The 19,707-nt window shown below is 43.7% G+C and overlaps 1 protein-coding gene across 1 annotated transcript in view; it reads left to right on the forward strand.

Moving 5' to 3' along the window:
• Positions 1-19,707, forward strand: part of MYOF (myoferlin) — a 152,194-nt gene that overhangs the window by 39,058 nt on the left and 93,429 nt on the right. Inside the window, exons 4-5 of the mRNA XM_040623930.1 lie at positions 4,776-4,884; positions 9,715-9,802. Coding sequence (XP_040479864.1) covers positions 4,776-4,884; positions 9,715-9,802 — 197 coding nt within the window. The remainder of the gene's footprint in view (positions 1-4,775; positions 4,885-9,714; positions 9,803-19,707) is intronic.

A 19,707-nucleotide genomic window follows, 5' to 3' on the forward strand; every position in this document is an offset into this window, starting at 1 on the left:
GGTGGACAAGCTAATCCAAAGGGCCAGGGTGGGCAGCTTGGGAGACTCAGGAGGGTTCCCCCCTGGTAAAGTGAATGGGAGACCCAGAAGATGCCCTTTGAGGAGTTTTGGCTTACAAACGGCTTCCTGTGATAGGATTTGCTATCATGGTTGCCCCAGCTTCTCCCACCCATCTGGTCATAAGCAAGGTATAAGCCCGGCTCCCCCACCTTTGGGTGCAGCTGTGGGTGGGGGTGGGGCAGGTGAGGACCTTGACTGGCCCTGGGGAAGAAGTGTGGGGACGGGACGGGTGATGGGGCCAAGCGAGGGAACCCCAAGGCCACCCCAGCCTGGTCTGGTCGAAATGACAAAGCCTAACTGGCTGAGAGCCCAGGGCTTCAAAGGGTGGGCATGACTGGCCCTTTCAGGGTTTCTACAGGGGACCTGGGAGCAGCTTGGAGAAGTAGTTGTCCTTCACACAGGTGGAGACTGTTATTCCCTCACAGGGGAAGGAAAGTTGAGACACACTGCAGTCTGTAGGGGCGAAAACAGTACAACACGTGATTTCGTTTCCAGAGTCCAGCGTGTTTTTCCTTCCCTTCACGAAGGAATTTCCAGTAAACCCTCCTCCAGTAATCCATGTGGGCTGTGTCCCTCCTGCACAGAACAGCTTGATAGATGTGAGCTCTCATGATTAAGAACTCAGCCAGCAAAGCCCTTACTCACCACAGTGGCATGTAGCTGTTAGCGTCTGTGCCTATGCTAACGGGGAGAACGTTCCCCTTTTCTGTCTTTTAAACAAACTAGACTCTGTTTGAACAAGTTAAGTTCTTAACCAACCCTTGCATGACTAAGTTGACTAGTTCGCAGTCCCACTGCTCAGAATTAGTTCCATGTTGCACGGAGACCCTACTCAACACTCTCTAGACGTTCCAGAGATGTGAGGGGTAAGAGCAGGACTGGCTTAGCCTCACTTCAGGATACATCTGCAGCGTATTAGTTCTGCAAATAAAGCTGGAGAGCAAAAGGGCCTTGAGATTCTTTCACTGTAAAGTTTCCTTTTGAGACATGGTCCATCTGTTTTAGTGTTGAGTGGAGTCCACGGGGAGACTCTTATTTTTCCATGCAAATTCAGGGCGAAGCGTGAACAGTACTGTCCCACGGTAACATGTCAGCATATTTATAGCGTTAGTAATGTGAAAGAAGAAGGGTTTCTTGGTTTAGTGTCACCTCCTTTAAAGGAAACTGGCTTGTGGTCCTGCTGCATTGTTCTTGTCCCCTGTGTAGGAGGCCGGGTCATCATTTCCCAGCCTCTCACAGTAATCTGTAGCCAGGCAACGTTGCAGAAAACAGCCCACGCCAGGCTGGCGGGACCCTCGGAGTCCTGCAGAGCTCAGACTTGCCCATAGGGGACGTTTTCTCCAATTTACAGTCAAAGCTCTTAGACATAGCTGCTTGCATTTTTCTTCAACTCAACCTAGCTGTTAAAAATATTTTGGGGGGTTAAAATCTTTCCAGGCTTTCTTCTACACACAATGTCTTTACTTGAGAAAAAAGAAAGTAAAATTTTCTTTTAAATCACCCCCCCCCCATAGAAAACCAAAGCATCAGCATTTTATGATGGAAAAAACAAATCTTAGGAAATGGGACTAAGGGTTTCTGAAAGAAGAATTGAGGTTTGAGTTAAAATAGGCTGCTTTTCTTTTACTCCATTCCTGGCCTGCTCTCTGTTACCACCCTCTACAGCCTTTCAGAGAGAAGGGAAAGTCGTGGACAGTGGCTGAGTCAGAATGAAGGCTGTAAAACCATTCAGGGCCAGGAAGGGCCAGTGGATGGGCTTCATGTCCCAGATGAGTCTGTTCTCTCCAGTTTGCACGAGGCCGCACTCCCTACTATCTTACACTGTAGGCCACATTTCTGTGATTGGCCTAACCTTTCCCCTGACACTGTATGAATTTAAGCTTGACCCACGAGCTTATAGGCCAATACACTTGAAGGCAGAAACCCTGCCTATCATTCTGGATTGTCCAACATGGACATATTTTAAGATGTATTTTTCCTAAGTCAATGAACAAGGACTTTAAGAGAAAGATATTGAACATGAGACGGTTTCCTAAATAGATCTATGTAGAAAACATCACATGTACGAGCCTAGCTGCAGGCTTTAATAGCTGAGAAGGGTCTGAGAAATTATTTACTTCAAGCCACTCATTTGCAGCTAGCGAAGTGGGCTCAGAGAGTTGGGTGACGTAGCCAAGGCTGGAAGGAAGTTGGGACACCGAGTTAGCGCAAGAACAGAAATTGTCTAACCCAGGGCTTCTCAACCTGGGGCGATTTTGCCCAGCAGGGGACCATTAGCGAAGTGTAGAGATGCCAGTGCGTTGAGGCCAAGGGTGCTGCTGAACATCGGACAAAGCCCAGGCAGCCCACCAAAACAAAGAATTGTCCAATTCAAAAGGTCAGTAGTGCCAGGGTTGATAAATGCTGGTCCAACCCCAGGCCAGCCCTCTTTCAGTATTGTCCCCACGTGCTATACTTTCTTTTCTCCTAAGAAGTATTTATTGCTGATAAGAGTTTCAGGTCATCTTGGCTTCAGCAAGAGCAAATCTGTACGTGTCCAAGTGTGCAATGTTATTATTTTAATCGTGTAGTTAGGTTATGAATCATGGAACTGTGAGGAATAAGATCCAGTACGTGTTTCCACGTCTTTCAAGGCGCGTACCTCATTTAGACCTTTAATACCAGTCAGATGAGTTTTGAAACTGGTTTTCCCGTTTTGTCCTAAAAACTCAATTAGCCAACCTCATGGCTTACTATGCTATTTTTAAAACTTGGGGAAGAAATGCTCATCAGGCTCATATCATGTGAGGCTGAGGGAGACGTGGAAGAGATTTTGCCAGGGACTCTCGCTTTGTGTGGGAGGTGTACTTGTTTCATCTGGTGGCAATGGAGTCTTGTGTAGACTCTTGTCCTCAATATGTCAGGGGAATTACAATCCAAGTGAGGAGAAAACACATTCAGTTTTTAAAAATCTGCAAACAGTGAGTGAACATACTCATCTGAGAAATTACTCTAAAAAGGTTCCATCCATTCTCAGCGTTGACTGGGAGACCTAATTCCTGTATTGACCTGAAAGGGCTGAAATGTTCACTCTTCACCCCCCGGAGGCAGAATTTGTCTTTTCCATTGCCAATAACCGACTTTACTTGCGATACGAGAAGGGATGAGAATCCATCACAGTTGTTGAGCGTCTTATGTGGTGTTCTGTCGAAGAACGTGTGTTGTTCCAAGAAACCATGTGTAGTGCTTCATGCCATCGGGTAGATTGGGTGAAAGAGGGTGCCGTAGCAATTTTCTGGTCTTGTGCAGGATAATATGCCTGTTCACAGAGAGTGAAGTCACTTACTCATACTGTTGAGTCTGTGGATGTATGCGGTTGAGTGACTGACCCCAGAGCTACAATCTAGTTCCATTTCTGAGGTCTGAGGGGGGCAGGAGAATACAGATTACATCAGTTCAGAATAGACGCTCACACATTAACATCAGTTTTCACTCGTGATGTTTAAAGAAACGACTACATGTGAAAATAAAAGGAATATTTCCCCACAAGATGAACTCTCCTGATTATTACTTTTGCCCAAAAGCCCAGAGTTATGTTTTATGCTCAACTATGGTTTCTTCACCCTGGCTTTTTGATATAAGGAATCTCTTCTATCACTTCGAGGATTCGATGCTTAGTTTTCTATTTTTATGCTAATGATATTCATGCTATCGTATCTGCCATTTATTAGTATCAGTTACTGCAAATGTAAGCTAGGTATAAGTAAATAATATTTTAAAATTCTTCCTGTTTCTCTTTTCCTTTTTCGGTGTCCATACTGAGAGCACACCTGTGGGCTTTCTTTGCTTTTTGATTGCATTTCACAAAGGGAACTTCTTCAATTCACCCAATCTCATACCGTGTTATCCATTATAACACCCAAAGTACAAACTATATTCTGCAGGTCACATTTTTATATTCACTAACTCTCAGGGGTTGTGTGTTCCATAAATTTTTTTGATCATGTACCCTAATGACGTGTTTTGGGTGTTCATTCTTTGTGTAGATTTATTTATTCTTTCCTTCAATTCGGTAAATATCTATGAATAAATGAACTCTGTTCCAAACACTGGGGTGAGAATAGTGAATAGAAAAAGCAACAATCCGTGCTTTAGGGGCCTGACTGTGGTGAGCAGGGACACATGTGTGCCTCTGTACCATTAGGTCAGGTGCACTGAGGGGTAGCTGGGTAAGCGGTGAGGCTGAACATCATCCCTCTGGTTCCAGGAACAGGGAGAAGGACACACATCCAACCAGAATTAGTGTACAGGTTAGTAAGTTGGCCTCCTCACTGAACTAGCAACCTATTTACACTTGCAGAAGGTCTCCCTGGGGGGGACATTTTCACAGTGGGCAGTTTTGATGGGTCTTTTTACATTTATATTACAGAGGAATGCTTGGACTTTGTCCTACTTTTCTCTCTTCTTGGATTCTGAGGGGTGCTATTCAATCTTTGTCACCCATTCATGTGTCGTCTCGTTCATGACTTGAAATTTCACGGGCACCATAGTTAGACTCTTGAAATAACTCCTTGTTCTGGAAAAGTGAGGTTTATTGCCAAAATTCCAAAAATTCATTTCACAGTAAGTGATTTTAATGATAATAGATGAATGAGAAGGGGATCAGGAGATCTGCTGAGTCATTGGAAGCATGCCTGTCACCTGGGTTACTGTGTGCTCTCTCGTTTCACCTGCAGGTTAATTGGCACTGCCACCGTAGCCCTGAAGGACCTGATTGGCGACCAGAGCAGATCGCTGCCGTACAAACTCATCCCCCTGCTAAACGAAAAGGGGCAAGATACTGGGGTGAGCACTTTCTCTTTTGTTGAATGGTTTTGAAGTGAGATAAGTAAGCAAAAAGTTCATTAAGAAAAGTGTGAAATTATAATCGGCTCATCACACACACACACACCAACACTCACACACCCCTAATGGTTTTGATAACAGGTCCACTTGCAAATGATACAGCTTTATCCTATACTTGTAGTCACAGAGCCAGTAGACTAGATAAACTTGATTTTCTGTGACAGAAGAAAATGCTATAGAGTGAGTGGGACCCTTTCTTGGTATAGCTCTGTGCATATCCCCTTGGGTGTTTACATTCCTGTGGTGAGCATAGCTCTGTCTCAGACGCTCTCTGAAGCATTCTGTAAGGTATTTCATTAATATGACCTCGTAACATCAAGATGTGAATATCATGATGTTTCTCATTGATTGGCAGCTGTCTGTTTTCTGACCACAGCCTCCAAACAAGTACATACTGATATTGTCTGATGCAAACCCAGAATTTTCTTTCTCGAGTGCACTTAAAAGAAATAAATGGACTCAAAGCTCATAGCTCTCAGATTTCATTTGATTGCTAACCGCGCTCATAAAGCCACCATGCCTGCCCCACTAACCTCTAATACCTTTATTTTCCAATTCATTTATTTTGCTTGGGAGCATGGACAAAGAGAGAGAATTTTATACTAAAACAGGCCATCCCTGTAGGCAAGAATGCAGATTAGGCTTCTCAAAGCCTATTCACAATGTTGATTTTGTTGGTCTAGGTTCCAAAACGTAAAGGTTTGCTGGAAATCAGCATTCTAATCCTAAAACGTAAACTCAGAATATCGTCTGTCATCTATCGTTCCAAAACCTGGCTGAGAGAAATGATACTTAGGAAAGATGCTACAAGTCAGTGAGGTGTCTGGCTGGTTTTGTCTTTGTTTTTTTAAGCACAGAAGCAAGCACACGTAGAACTGGAGCACTTCTGGGAATCCGGCGTTACCAGGAAATCACCGATCCAGAAGTTGAGCCATCCATGTCCTCTTCTAAGTTTTGAAAGTCTGATTCTTCACTTAAGTTTAGCAGTTGAGCCCCTCAGTGCTGCTTACATTCGACCTTCAGGTTATGGCCTGGGTCTTTGGCATAGGTAGCCATGGATGCTGCTTTTATGATTATTGGCCACAAAACTGTGGTTGGGAGCCTCATTTATTGTTCTGCTCAGTGTCTCCCAGATCTCTAGTTCCTAAGTTTTAGCCACAGAATGTGCTGATCCATGAGGGAGTATTCACTGATGAACAGACAGATAAGAAAAAGGCAATATGGCATGTGTGTGTGCACCCACACGTGCGTACACATACTAGTGTTTATCACGTGAAGCACAAGTGGCAGGTGGAAGTATGGGATGCCCATTTAAATTTGAATTTCAGATAGTGAATAATTTTTCAGTAAGACTATGTCCTAAATATTATGTCTGTATTTTAACTGGTAACTTGGGTGTGTACATGCAGGCGTGTGGGTGTGCGTGCCTGCGCCATCCTTATCTGCAAAGGATTCCGTCCATCCAGAGGTTTGTCCTTCCTCATTTTTGCTGTTAAAATTCTTTTCTTTTGTGAAATTATCATAACAGTAGATAGTAGTTGTGGGCTTGGGTTAGCTCTCTATGTTGACGCCCCCTAGGAAACTTTTTTGAAATTTTGTAGGTTCATGAAATACAGAAGTATAGGAAACTCTGCCCTAAAGTAACGCCCCATGTGGATGCGCGCGTGGTTCAACATTCGCAAATCGATCAGGTGATACATCATATCAACAAGAAAAGACCCAGGAACCATATGATCCTCTCAATTGATGCAGAAAAAGCATTTGACAAAATACAGCATCCTTTCCTGATTAAAACCCTTCAGAGTGTAGGAATAGAGGGTACATTTCTCAATCTCATAAAAGCCATCTATGAAAAGCCTACTGCAAATATTATTCTCAATGGGGAAAAGCTGGAAGCCTTTCCCTTCAGATCAGAAACACGACAAGGATGCCCACTCTCGCCACTATTATTCAACATAGTACTAGAAGTCCTTGCAACAGCAATCAGACAACAAAAAGGGATCAAAGGTATCCAAATCGGCAGAGAAGAAGTCAAAATGTCTCTCTTCGCAGATGACATGATACTCTATATGGAAAACCCAAAAGAAGCCACTCCCAAACTATTAGAAGTTATAGAGCAATTCAGTAATGTGGCGGGATACAAAATCAATGCTCAGAAATCAGTTACATTTCTATACACGAATAATGAGACTGAAGAAAGAGAAATTAGGGAATCCATCCCATTTACAATAGCACCAAAAACCATACGTTACCTTGGAATTAACCAGAGACGTAAAGGACCTATATTCTAGAAACTATAAATCACTCTTGAAAGACATTGAGGAAGACATAAAAAGATGGAAAAATATTCCATGCTCGTGGATCGGAAGAATTAACATAGTTAAAATGTCCATACTACCCAGAGCAATCTACACTTTCAATGCTATCCCGATCAAAATACCGAGGACATTTTTCAAAGAACTAGAACAAACAGTCCTTAAATTTGTATGGAAACAGAAAAGGCCCCGAATCTCCAAGGAACTGTTGAAAAGGAAAAACAAAGCTGGGGGCATCACAATGCCGGATTTCAAGCTGTAGTACAAAGCTGTGATCACAAAGACAGCATGGTACTGGCACAAAAACAGACACATAGACCAATGGAACAGAATAGAGAACCCAGAAATGGACCCTCAGCTCTTTGGGCAACTAATATTTGATAAAGCAGGAAAAAACATCCGGTGGAAAAAAGACAGTCTCTTCAATAAATGGTGCTGGGAAAATTGGACAGCTACATGCAAAAGAATGAAACTTGACCACTCTCTTAAACCATACACAAAAATAAACTGCAAATGGATGAAAGACCTCGATGTGAGACAGGAATCCATCAAAATTCTAGAGGAGAACATAGGCAGCAACCTCTACGACATCGGCCAAAGCAACCTTTTTCATGACACATCCCCAAAGGCAAGAGAAACAGAAGATAAAATGAACTTACGGGACTTCATCAAGATAAAAAGCTTCTGCACAGCCAAGGAAACAGTCAAAAAAACTAAGAGGCAGCCCACGGAATGGGAGAATATATTTGCAAATGACACTACAGATAAAGGACTGGTATCCAAGATCTACAAAGAACTTCTCAAACTCAATACACGAGAAACAAATAAATCAAAAAATGGGCAGAAGATATGAACAGACACTTTTCCAATGAAGACATACAAATGGCTAACAGACACATGAAAAAATGTTCAAAATCATTAGCCATCAGGGAAATTCAAATCAAAACCACACTAAGATACCACCTTACACCAGTTAGAATGGCAAAAATTGACAAGGCAAGAAACAACAATTGTTGGAGAGGATGTGGAGAAAGGGGATCCCTCCCACATTGTTGGTGGGAATGCAAGTTGGTACAGCCACTCTGGAAAACAGTGTGGAGGTCCCTTAAAAAGTTAAAAATTGAGCTACCCTATGATCCAGCCATTGCACTACTGGGTGTTTACCCCAAAGATACAGACGTAGTGAAGAGAAGGGCCCTATGCACCCCAATGTTCATAGCAGCATTGTCCACAATAGCTAAATCGTGGAAGGAGCCGAGATGCCCTTCAACAGATGACTGGATTAAGAAGTTGTGGTCCATATATACAATGGAATATTACTCAGCTATCAGAAAGAACGAATTCTCAACGTTTGCTGCAACATGGACGGCACTGGAGGAGATAATGCTAAGTGAAATAAGTCAAGCAGAGAAAGACAATTATCATATGATTTCTCTCATCTGTGGAACATAAGAACTAGGATGATCGGTAGGGGAAGAAAGGGATAAAGAAAGGGGGGGGTAATCAGAAGGGGGAATGAAACATGAGAGACTATGGACTATGAGAAACAAACTGAGGGCTTCAGAGGGGAGGGGGGTGGGGGAATGGGATAGACCGGTGACGGGTAGTAAGGAGGGCACGTATTGCATGGTGCACTGGGTGTTATACGCAACTAATGAATCATCGAGCCTTACATCGGAAACCGGGGATGTACTGTATGGTGACTAACATAATATAATAAAAAATCATTAAAAATAAAAAATAAAATAAAGTAACGCCCCATGTGAAAAATTTATCTCCAGTTTTTAAAATGGGAATAACTTTATTTCCCGTAAGTAACTAGTATGTTTCTTCCTTTCTGAAAATGAAAGTTACGTAACATTTTCTGTTCTCCTTCTTGCCTTCGTTCCTAGCCATCTTGGAGTTGCATTTTACGGAAGATGCAATTACCTTGAACTTCATGATTTGCATATTTGTTTTCTCTTTAACCAGACTTGATTCCCTTTTTTATCCTGTTTTATGAATCACATTGTTATATAATTTTTGTTAGTGGCTCAAGTTATTTTTAGAGAAGAGAAAAATGAAAATAAATTTCAGCAATGAATAAAGAAGTCAGTGTGCAAACAAGTAACTCAACCATGTAAAATGACTGGAGGCCATCTCAAGTCTAGGATGGAGGCTAATTACAAGTTCATGCTTGCTCGTCACAACTTTGCTCCAGTTTGTGAGGTTGCCCTTAGCAATGGTACACTTGGCAACCTATAATAGGTTACTCCTTTCCCGGGCTTTCCCACCCGCCTGGTTCACAAGAGGGTGGATAGACACAATGGAGTGTGTGTGATCCTTCTCCCCACCTCTTCTCACTTTCCCATCCTCCTACTCACCCTTTCCAGAACTCTTTACTCCTGCTGATTTGGTCTGCATTGAGTCTATTACCCTGCACTGATTCCGTCTGCAATGAATTATTTCTACCTAGGCCACCATCGACTTGGTGATTGGCTATGATCCACCTTCCGCTCCACATCCGAATGACCCCAGTGGGACCAGTGTGTCAGTCACAGAAGGTAAGCTGACCCTTTGGAAGGCCCGGCCTGCGCTGGGGGTAATCTATTCAAGACACGCAAGGAGTCTCCAAGAAAGCCTCCTTTGTCATTATACTGTCTGTAGCGCCCTGCCCACCTGGACAGGGCCCCGCGAGGCAGGTGGAGCTGCCCCACACTGGGACATTATAGCTGTTTGTGAGATGCCCTTCAGGGGAGAGGAGACGGGTGAGACAGCCCCTTACTGACCAGCTCCCAGTGGGCCTGTCCAACAGACAGGCTCCGGTGGAGGATCCCAAGCAAGCTTTGCTTCGGGTTTGTAGCTTCTACCCATGGTTGGAATGTTCCTCGTTGTTAAGCTACAGGAGTGGCCTCTCCTCTCTTCATGTGTCTCTTCACTTCCTAAATGTGTGACCGCAGGCTGTCCTCTCAGTTGCCAGTCTCATGGCTGGTGCCCTTCAATTGGATCCCCTTTCTTTCCTTCAGCCTTGACTCCGTCCCCGCCCCTGAACAGCCCCTTTGTCCTTTAATGAGTTGCTTCCCTTAGCATGACTCACCTCCTGCTCCCTGTTCTCTGACAGGGATTATCGGTCATTCAGGGCATCCGGTGCTGCTCTGGATGGGATTGGGGCTGCTGGCTCTGGGGAGGGCTCTCGGCCTCAGGTGGAGGGAAGTCTACGAGACAATTAGGCCTTTCTCACAGCCAAGTTTGACCTCCTCTGAGCAGTTTTCCAAGGTGATGTGATGCTAAAAGTGTCTGTCCTTTTTCTTCTCTGAGATGCCTCACCAAATACCCATATTTCCCTAGCCCTGGCATGTGTCCCAGGAACGAAGGGCTCCCGTGTCCTGCCACACGTACCTGCTGTCTTGTTCCTGCCAGCCTTGGCTCCTCAGGGCCTGTCTTTACATTTCTCTTGGTTCTGAACTCAGCTCTCTGGCAGCCCAAGTGGTTTACTTGGCACCTGCTGCGCCACCTCCCTTCCTGCCTAATCCCAACCAACCACTGTCCCCGCTCACCCACAGCCCGCGGGTGGCCCATTATTGAGGTTCTGGCTCACTTCTTGACCAAGTACTTGTAAGGGTTTAACGTGGGTCATCTGGTCCCCTCTCCCTTGGGGACAGTCGGAACTGACTTAGGCCCAGCACACCAGCAGCACCTCTGCACGCACCCCTGCCCAGCAGCGCCGTGGGCATGCTGCGTGGTGCTCAGACACTCTCAACCCTACAGGAGCCCTGCAATGGCCCAAGGATAGCCATGGTCCTTTTGCTGCCATGGCAGTAATGACAAATAAAACCCAGAGGAACAGTCCAGTCCAGAATAGCACACCATCAGGGGCTGAACTGACTGGTCCTACCCATTTCTTTCTCACCCCTTCCTCAAAGCATACTGTCACCAGGATTTATATCAGCCTGGGAAGGACAGTAGGTACTTTCTGGCCTGCAAAAGTCAGCCCCCACTGACCAGATACCTGGAATTGCCTCTGAATTGGGAGGATCTGGGTACCTTTTCTCACATTGACATTTTTTCTAGCCAGATTCTATTTATTCGGTTTCTAGAGCTACTGTAATTAAGCCCCATCAACCGGCCAGCTTCAACAATAGAAATTGATTCCCTCACAGTTCTGAAGGCTAGAAATCAAGATGTTGACTGGGTTGGTTTCTTCTGGGGACCCTGAGGGAAAGTTTGTTCTAGGCCTCTGTCCTCGCTTCTGCTGGTTGCCGGCAGTCCTTGGTGTTCCTAGGCTTGTAGATTCACCACTCCAGTCTCTGCCTCTGTCTTCACAGGATGTGGTCCCTGGGTGTGTCCAAATTTCTTATCTCTTGTAAGGACCCTAGTCGTTGGATTAGCCCCCCTTAATCCAGTGTGAGCTCATCTCAGCTTGCTTACATCCTCAAAGACCCTATTGCCAAATAAGGTCACATTCTGAGGTTATAGCGGGGCGTGGCTTCTGGCAGGACGCTATTATCCTGGTGTCCTGGTAGAGAAAAGGCAGATTCGTTGTGTTCGTTCCATTTCAAGAGCCATAACGTTAAATGAGCCCTTTTGTGTTACTGCTTCAGCCAGGCCTTTAGGGAAAAAATAATACTGTGGATCATTCAAGTGAAAGAAGTAAACTTAGAGTTAACGGTAGGCTAGTGCCACACCATTTCTTAGTATTTATGAGCTAAAGGTAGTGGTTGCTGGGTTTCTCATCCTATCACTAGATGCTGCAGTGCTGGGTGATAAATGCTTTAGGGTACAGCTCCTGCCCTCCAGGCACGTTCAGTCCAGGTTTAGAGAAAACACTTTTTTTTTTATCCTGAAAGTGTAGCATCATAAGAACAAGGGCTTTGGGGCCAGACTGGCCTAGGTTGGATTCTGTGTCTGTTGTTAATTTGCTATGTAAACTTGGGTAAGTCACTTAGCTTCTCTGAATCTCTACTTTCTTTACCATAAGGTGGGGATAATAGCAGCACTTAGATCAGAAAGTTGTTGCAAGGATTAAATGAGATAAGGCATAGAAAGCTCAGTGCCTACTGCACAGTAAGTGCTACCTTAATGGCAGCTATTGTTGTTATTACTATTATTATTACTGTTTTTATAAAAACAATTCCAGGTGACGTGTAATCATGAGCTCAGTGGGTGGCGCACTCTGTTTGAACATTCAGATTGTTTCCTCTAAATATCAGAGCTATTGGAAAAGAATGATCTGGCTTGGCCCAAGGTCACGTTGGGATGACTTAATGCTTATTTTTAAATATCTTTAAAAAAAGGAAAAAGAAAAAGGTTGTGTCCTAGTGGACCAAGAGACTTTGAGAATAAGCAGCTTATCAAGCTATTGAGAGTGTAGGGGAAGGTCCCATCTCCTGAGATGGACCAGGGTCAGGCCAGGCTCAGAAACCATGCGATTTCCCTGGAGCAAAGGGAAAAATGGGGAAAAGGGGAAAAAATGTCCTTAGAAATGAGAAGAGCACCAACTCTGAACTTGTAAACCCAGTGGGGAGAAAACCCTTGCCATCCAGGCTCACTTTGCTTGAGGCTCCTGCTCCTAGCCTCCTGGATTGTCTGGGCAGCACTAATGCTCCAGCAGTGTTTGTGGACTGGAAGTTCACCCGTTCTCTTAGGAAGCTCACTCCCAGCAGGCTCTACGATGGCAGTTGGCCAAGGTCTTTCCCAGAAGTTCTCTAGACTCCCTGATACTGCTGGATGGAGATAGGAAATAAACCAGGACCTGGGCTCCTTTTATTTGTATTTGAAACAAAGAGTTTTAACAGGTGCCGGCCAGGAAATGGGCTGTGTCTGCAGGGCAATTTCATTTTTAAGTGTGAGATGACAAAATGAAATTTCATGATTTAAAAAATGAACAGGGTTCTTTGATCTGGAAGTGCTATCTTTGCTCTATGACTATTCACCAAAGCTGGGTCAGGGGTGACATTCTGAATATAGGCTTTGTAATCCAGCTTCTTCAGCATTTAAAACAAATCTTTCAGTATCCTGGGTTATTTGGATGTTTCCAGGGCAAACCTTCTTTGTCTTAATAAGACAGTTCAGTTCAACTAAGCAAAGCTATCTTTGGGGACTCACTACAATTCCATGCTAGGGAAGACGGTAGAGAAAAACAAAAAACAAAACAAAACCCAACAACTTACAGTCTTGGGGGGAAGATAAGACCAAACAAATATGAGGCAGAGAAATAACAGCAAGACAGCCACACCTCCTGCTATCACGTACTTTAATGACATAAACAGCACATCTGGCCCAGAATTTCTTTTTTTCCCTTCCTTTCAATCAACTCTTTAAAAAAACTTTACCATTCTATGGCAAAGTAGTGAGTCTGCTTCCTCTAATTTATACAGATCTTTACAAATTTAAAAAAAAATTGAACTTGTTGATCTTTTTGAGTACAAAAGCAACACCTGCTTGTAAAAATGTAAACATTACAGAAATATAAGACACAGAAAGTGCAAACCTTCCGCAGTCCCATCCTCCGGAGAGAACCACTGTTCATGATTACTAATACTGATTTTTAAAGATTACCATCCACACAGGGAGTCCTGCACAGCAGGAATTTGAAATACTAATGAGAGAACACAAAAGTGAAGATTTTCAGGGAAATTCACCCCTGGGAATTGAAGAAACTAATTTGACTATAGATCCCAGGAATTGGATACCTGAGGGGCTTGTGTGTGTCTGTGTATTTGAGGACTTTTTCTTTTAGAGCAGTTTTAGGTTTAGCACAATATCGAGAGGAAGATAACAGGGATTTCAGATACACACCCTGCCCCCGCACATACATAGTCTTCCCCATCATCAGTGTCACTCTTCAGAATGGTACAGTTTTTACAAAGAATGAACCTGTGTTGACCCATCATAGTCACCCAAAGTCCTAGTTTCCCTTAGAATTCATTCTTGGTGGTGTATATTTTAGGGTTTGGACAAGTGTATAATGACATATATCCACGATTTTAATATCATAGAGAGTATTTTCACTGCCCTGAAATCCTCTATGCTTTCCATATTCATCCCCCCACCAATCCTTTGGTGACTCCTGATCTCTTTATTGTCTCCATAGTTTTGTCTTTTCCAGAGTGCCCTGGAGTTGGAATCCTACAGTATGCAGTCTTTTCAGATTGGCTTTGAGTTAGTAATATGCATTTAAGATTTTCCCATGTCTTGGGGCGCCTGGGTGGCGCAGTCGTTAAGCGTCTGCCTTCAGCTCAGGGCGTGATCCCGGCATTATGGGATCGAGCCCCACATCAGGCTCCTCTGCTATGAGCCTGCTTCTTCCTCTCCCACTCCCCCTGCCTGTGTTCCCTCTCTCGCTGGCTGTCTCTGTCAACTAAATAAATAAAATCTTAAAAAAAAAAAAAAAAGATTTTCCCATGTCTTTTCATGGTTTGATAGCTCACTTTTTAAGCACTGAATAATATTCCATGTCTGGATGGACCACAGTTTATTTATCCATTCACCTCCTGAAGGACATCTTGGTTGCTTTCAAATTTGACAGTTATGACTAAAGCTCCTATAAATATCCATGCGTAGATTTTGTGTGGAGACACGGTTTCAACCTCTTTGGGTAAATACTAAGGAGCATGATGGCTGGATTGCATGGGAAGAGTATGTTTAGTTTTGTAAGAAGCTGCCAAACAGTCTTACAGAGTGGCTGTACCCTTTTGCATTCCTGCCAGCAATGTATGAGACTTCCTGTTGCTCCACATCCTCGCCAGCATTTGGTGTTGTCAGTCTTCAGATTTTGGTCATCCTAATAGGTGTATAGTGGTGTCTCATTGTTTTAATTTGTATTTCCCTGATGACGTAGGATTTTGGAGCATCTTTTCATATTCTTATCTGCCATCTGTGTATCTGTATCTTTGGGGAGCTGTCTGTTAAGGTCTTTGGCCTACTTTTTAATCAAGTGTTTTTTTTTTTTTCTTGTTGAGTTTTAAGAGTTCTTTGTATATTTTGTATATATGAAGGATAACAGTCCTTTATCGGTTGTGTCTTTTACAAATATTTTCTCCTAGTCTTTGGCTTGTCTTCTCATTACCTTGACATTGTCTTTTGCAGAGCAGAAGCTCTTAATTTTAGTCCAGCTTATCAATTATTTCTTTCGAGGATTGTGTCTTTGGTGTTGTAGCTGAGGGGTTTGTTTTTAAGGAATGCTTTCCTAGAGCTCTTATGTCAAGATGACAAAGATTACAGACCCTGGGCATTGGTGGTTTGACTGCACATGTGTGGTGTCAAAAGTACCTCTTTCATTGACCCATCTCCAAGACTGTTCCCATGACAGAAGGGTGAGATGACCCAGATGACAAGTTTGACTTTCTGAAAACCTGTTACCTTGCCAACTTGATTCACCAGATGTCAGTTAGCTTGAATGGAGTCTACATTACTGCAGCCGGAATGAACTATTTTTAAAACCTCACATCTATTTTTGAAGAACCATCTGTTAAATCTGTGCATTGTTCAACAACAGAAATGCAAAAACTCATTCACAGTTAGACATTGCCACTTCAAATTTATTTCATTCTACGAACACTAAAGTCACTGTGTTTAAAATTAAATTCAATCCAGTTTATAATGATGTACTATAAGTTGGCTAATCGAATTTAAATAAAAAATTCAATCCAGTTGAGAAAACATTTATTGACACCTGGGGCATCAGAGGTGAGAAAGGCGTTTTTTGCCACCAAGGGGCTTGTATTTCAGTAGAAAGGTAAGATATAAACATGAATAAGTATAGGTCAGAGCTGAATATAATAAATTCCTCAACAGAGGACTAAGCAAATTATTACATGGGACACAATTTTTTTTAGGGAAAGCACTTTTTCAGGTATTTTCAATTGTGTATCGTTAGTGCCTAGCTCTAAGTCATTATTGCTGCATAAATGCTTGGTTGGTTGGTTGAATTAAGTGAATGATGCATGAGGAATGGATATGGTTTAAATATTTCTTTTCAAGAAGGGCATTTTGGGGAACACTAGTGAATAGATGAAAGTGACTGATTCATTCAGAGGTGTAGTAAAAGGGAAGCGTGTTCCCAAGGGCTGGGAATGCCAGACTGAGACATTTGTTCTTGGACAGACCATGGGGATCCATGGAACGTGTTGAAGAAGGAACTGACTTGGTCAGAATTGAACTGGAAAATTCTTAGTGTGCTAGACAATGGTTGGAGGCACTCTTTCCGGGACTGGGCCTCTATTTGACATTGTCCAGCAAATTGATTCTATTAGGCCTATATTTTTCCAAGTTTGGTTTTTTTCAGTAAACCAAAGTGATAATAATAAACAAGTGGTTGTTAAATTTTAGACGCGGTAAAAATCATCAAGGGAGATCTTTAAATGTGCAGATTTCCATCACCTACCTCCAGAGGGTACGACTTAGCTAGACTGAAGGGGGCCCCCCACGATCTCCATGGTTAATAGGAACTTCCAGGAGATTCTGATGAGAGCAGAATTTGGAGTTCACTTTAAGAAGCCCTGGAGTTGTGCATTTTACCTGGTTAACATTATCTTGCCCAGACTCAACTGGAGCTCTTTGGGCAACGTTTCCTAGATTGGATTGCAGTTCAATTGATCCAAGGCAGATGCTGCCAAGATTTCCCTGCAAGCTTGTGTTTGTATTAGTGTTTGGTTAGAGTTCTTCCATGATACCTTTGCTCTGATCTATGTGTAGAACCATTCCAGAACATTTTTAGTGCACATATAGTGGTACTTACCCAAGAATCAAGGTGGAGGGTAATGAATTACTTATGGTTGAATGCAGACATGAATTTATGTAACTTCTCACATGTTGGAACCCAGAAAAGTTATTATTCAACGTTACAGCTCAATCAGCATGTTCTCTCTAAAATGTTTTCATGCTTAGAAACTTCCTCTCTCCCATTCTGCTTTGCACTTTTTAACTTACACTGATGACATGACACCAGCCCTTTGTTCTGATTGAACAGTGACTCTTGGCCCAAGGTAATTAAATTCTGCCTTAACCACTTAACAGAACTTTGTCATAAGAAGCAAAATTAATATCACAGGCAGAAATTGGCTTTGTAAGGACTCTAGAAAAACAGAGTTGCTGTGACCAGGAAAAAAAAAAGGCATAAAATATTCCAGAAGGAACTCTCCATGAAGGAATGGTGGAAGATTAGATGGTATGCTGGCCCAGTTAGAGCCTAGGTGGAGAGATGAGAGGCCTGGAACGGTGTTGGGCTGCTGGCTGGGGGTGGGGGTCTGTATTACAGGCCAGGAGGAAGCCCAGTGGTGACTGGGCAAGTGTCTGTCTTCTTCAGCCATTCCTAGGAGTTGCCTTCATGGGGAAGCTCTCACAGGATGAGAGTGAGAGTGGGGAGGGCTGGCTTGCAGATCTGGTGACATGTGAGTGACTGAGAGCTTATTCTCTAGTGCTAGAGTAGGATAGCATGGGAGCCTGAGGAGGGAGGTTCATCCCACTGGGGAAGGGCACAGTTGGTCCAGAGGCAGACTTGACTGTATCCTCAGATCTCCTAGGAGCTGCCAGCTCTTCAGTACTGGGTGGGCAAACCGCCAGCCATTGCTGTCACCAGCGATGACACACAGGGGCAGTTTGCAGGAATAGACGCCAACAGTGCATCTTGGGAAACAGGAAGACTTATTTTGTTCAGTTGCTGGAGAGCCATTCCTAAGTGTTAATTGAAGCATCACTTACAACCAAGTGTGGGTCACACAGAGGGTTACTGACCTTCAGAAAGGTCAGTGCTGGCTGCAGTCAGAAGCTTGGTAGGGTTTGACTGAGTGACGTGGTAATTGTTGGAGAGGCAGGATAGCATTCATATAAAGGAATTGTGAAGAGCTTGTCATGGCCCAAGTGGCAGTTAAGAGGAGCAGAAAAATAGAGCAGTAACTATAGGCGGGTGCTCTGGAGTCAAGTTGTATTTGTTTTGGTTTGTTTCATTTTGTTGGTTTTTTGCTTTTAGTGGGCTCTATTTCAGCACATCTGGGGATGATCCAGCTGAGAAGGGAAAACTGATGAGCAGATACAGAGGCAGAAATTGCAGAAGCAAAATCCGTGAGTAGGGAGAGGAGATGAGATCTGTGCACATATGGAAGGATGGACCTCAGGTCAGGAGCACAGACAGGTCAGTGATTGTAGCAGGGGGGAAGGCAGACAACAGGTGCAGGTAGGAATCTTGAACTTGGAGGATGAAGATATTCTCTTCTGATTGCCTGTTTTCTCAATGAAATAAGTTCATTAGCTGGCAATGAGAAGGGTAGAGAAGGTATTGGAAGCACTCGACGTGCAAAATAGGTGGAATCTCAGAAAGGTGAAGTGATTCGACTCTGTTGGTAAAAAGTGGCCAGGAGCCAGGAACACTTTAAATAGATGCCTTGGAAATATGGTAGGATGGCCAGGGAGTCCTGCGAGTCCACCTAAGCTGTGTGATCATGATATTCAAGTGAGACTAGTCAGGAAGGTGCGTGTTCGGCCAAGTTCAGCTCCTGGATGAAGGGGTGGAGGGAGTGGAGGTTGAATGAGCCGGGTGAGTACAGTAAGCCAGAGAAAGGAAGGAGCTGAGGCGCGAAGAAGACCTTGGCGGTGTTAGAGCACAGGCTGTAGCACAGGTCAGGAGAAAACAATGTGAAGGCAGTGGTGGGGAGAGGGGACGGGAAGGTGGTGTGGTCGATAGACTGGGGGGCCTGTGTGGCTGCAGACCGTGGACTGGAGTAATAGATGGAACACTCTGGAAAGATATAAAAGATGACCTCTGTAGGGAGTTGAATAGTGTCCCCTCCAAATTCCTACACAGAACCTCAGAAGGTGACTTTATTTGGAAATGGATCTTTGCAGATGTAATTAGCTAAGATGAAGTCATACTGGATTAGGGCAGGCTCTAAATCCAGTGGCTCGTATCCCTATAAAAAGAGATGAGGATACACAGGGGAGTAGGCCATGTGATAACAGAGGCAGAGATGGGAAGGATGTATCCACAAGTTAAGAAATGCCAGGAGCTCATAAGAGGCAAGGAAAGATTTTTTCTCTCAAATTAATGTCACAAAATATCACAGGCAGGAAATAACACTCTAGGAGTCTAGAAAACAGGGTTGCTGTGACACCTCCCCCCCAAAACATAAAATATTCCAGAAAGGGGGTATCTGAGTGACTCAGCCAGTGAAGCATCTGACTCTTGATTTCAGCTCAGATCTTTATCTCACGGTCATGAGTTCAAGCCCCACATTGGGCTCCACGCTGGGTGTGGAGCCTACTTAAAAAAAAAAAAAAATCTAGAAAGGACTCTCCGTCAAGGAATGGAAGAGGATTAGATGAGGTGGTGGCCCTAAGGGGGCATGGCCCTGCCAACATCCTCCTTGAGGGTTTGTACCTGTCAGAATATAAATTTCTATTGTTGTGAGCCACCCAGTTCGTGGTTCTTTGTTACAGCCAGCAAATACAAGGAAGCAAATACAACCAGCAACTT

This window comes from Ursus maritimus, unplaced genomic scaffold (assembly GCF_017311325.1).
Source record: "Ursus maritimus isolate PB19 unplaced genomic scaffold, ASM1731132v1 scaffold_7, whole genome shotgun sequence".
Lineage (NCBI taxonomy): Eukaryota > Metazoa > Chordata > Mammalia > Carnivora > Ursidae > Ursus > Ursus maritimus.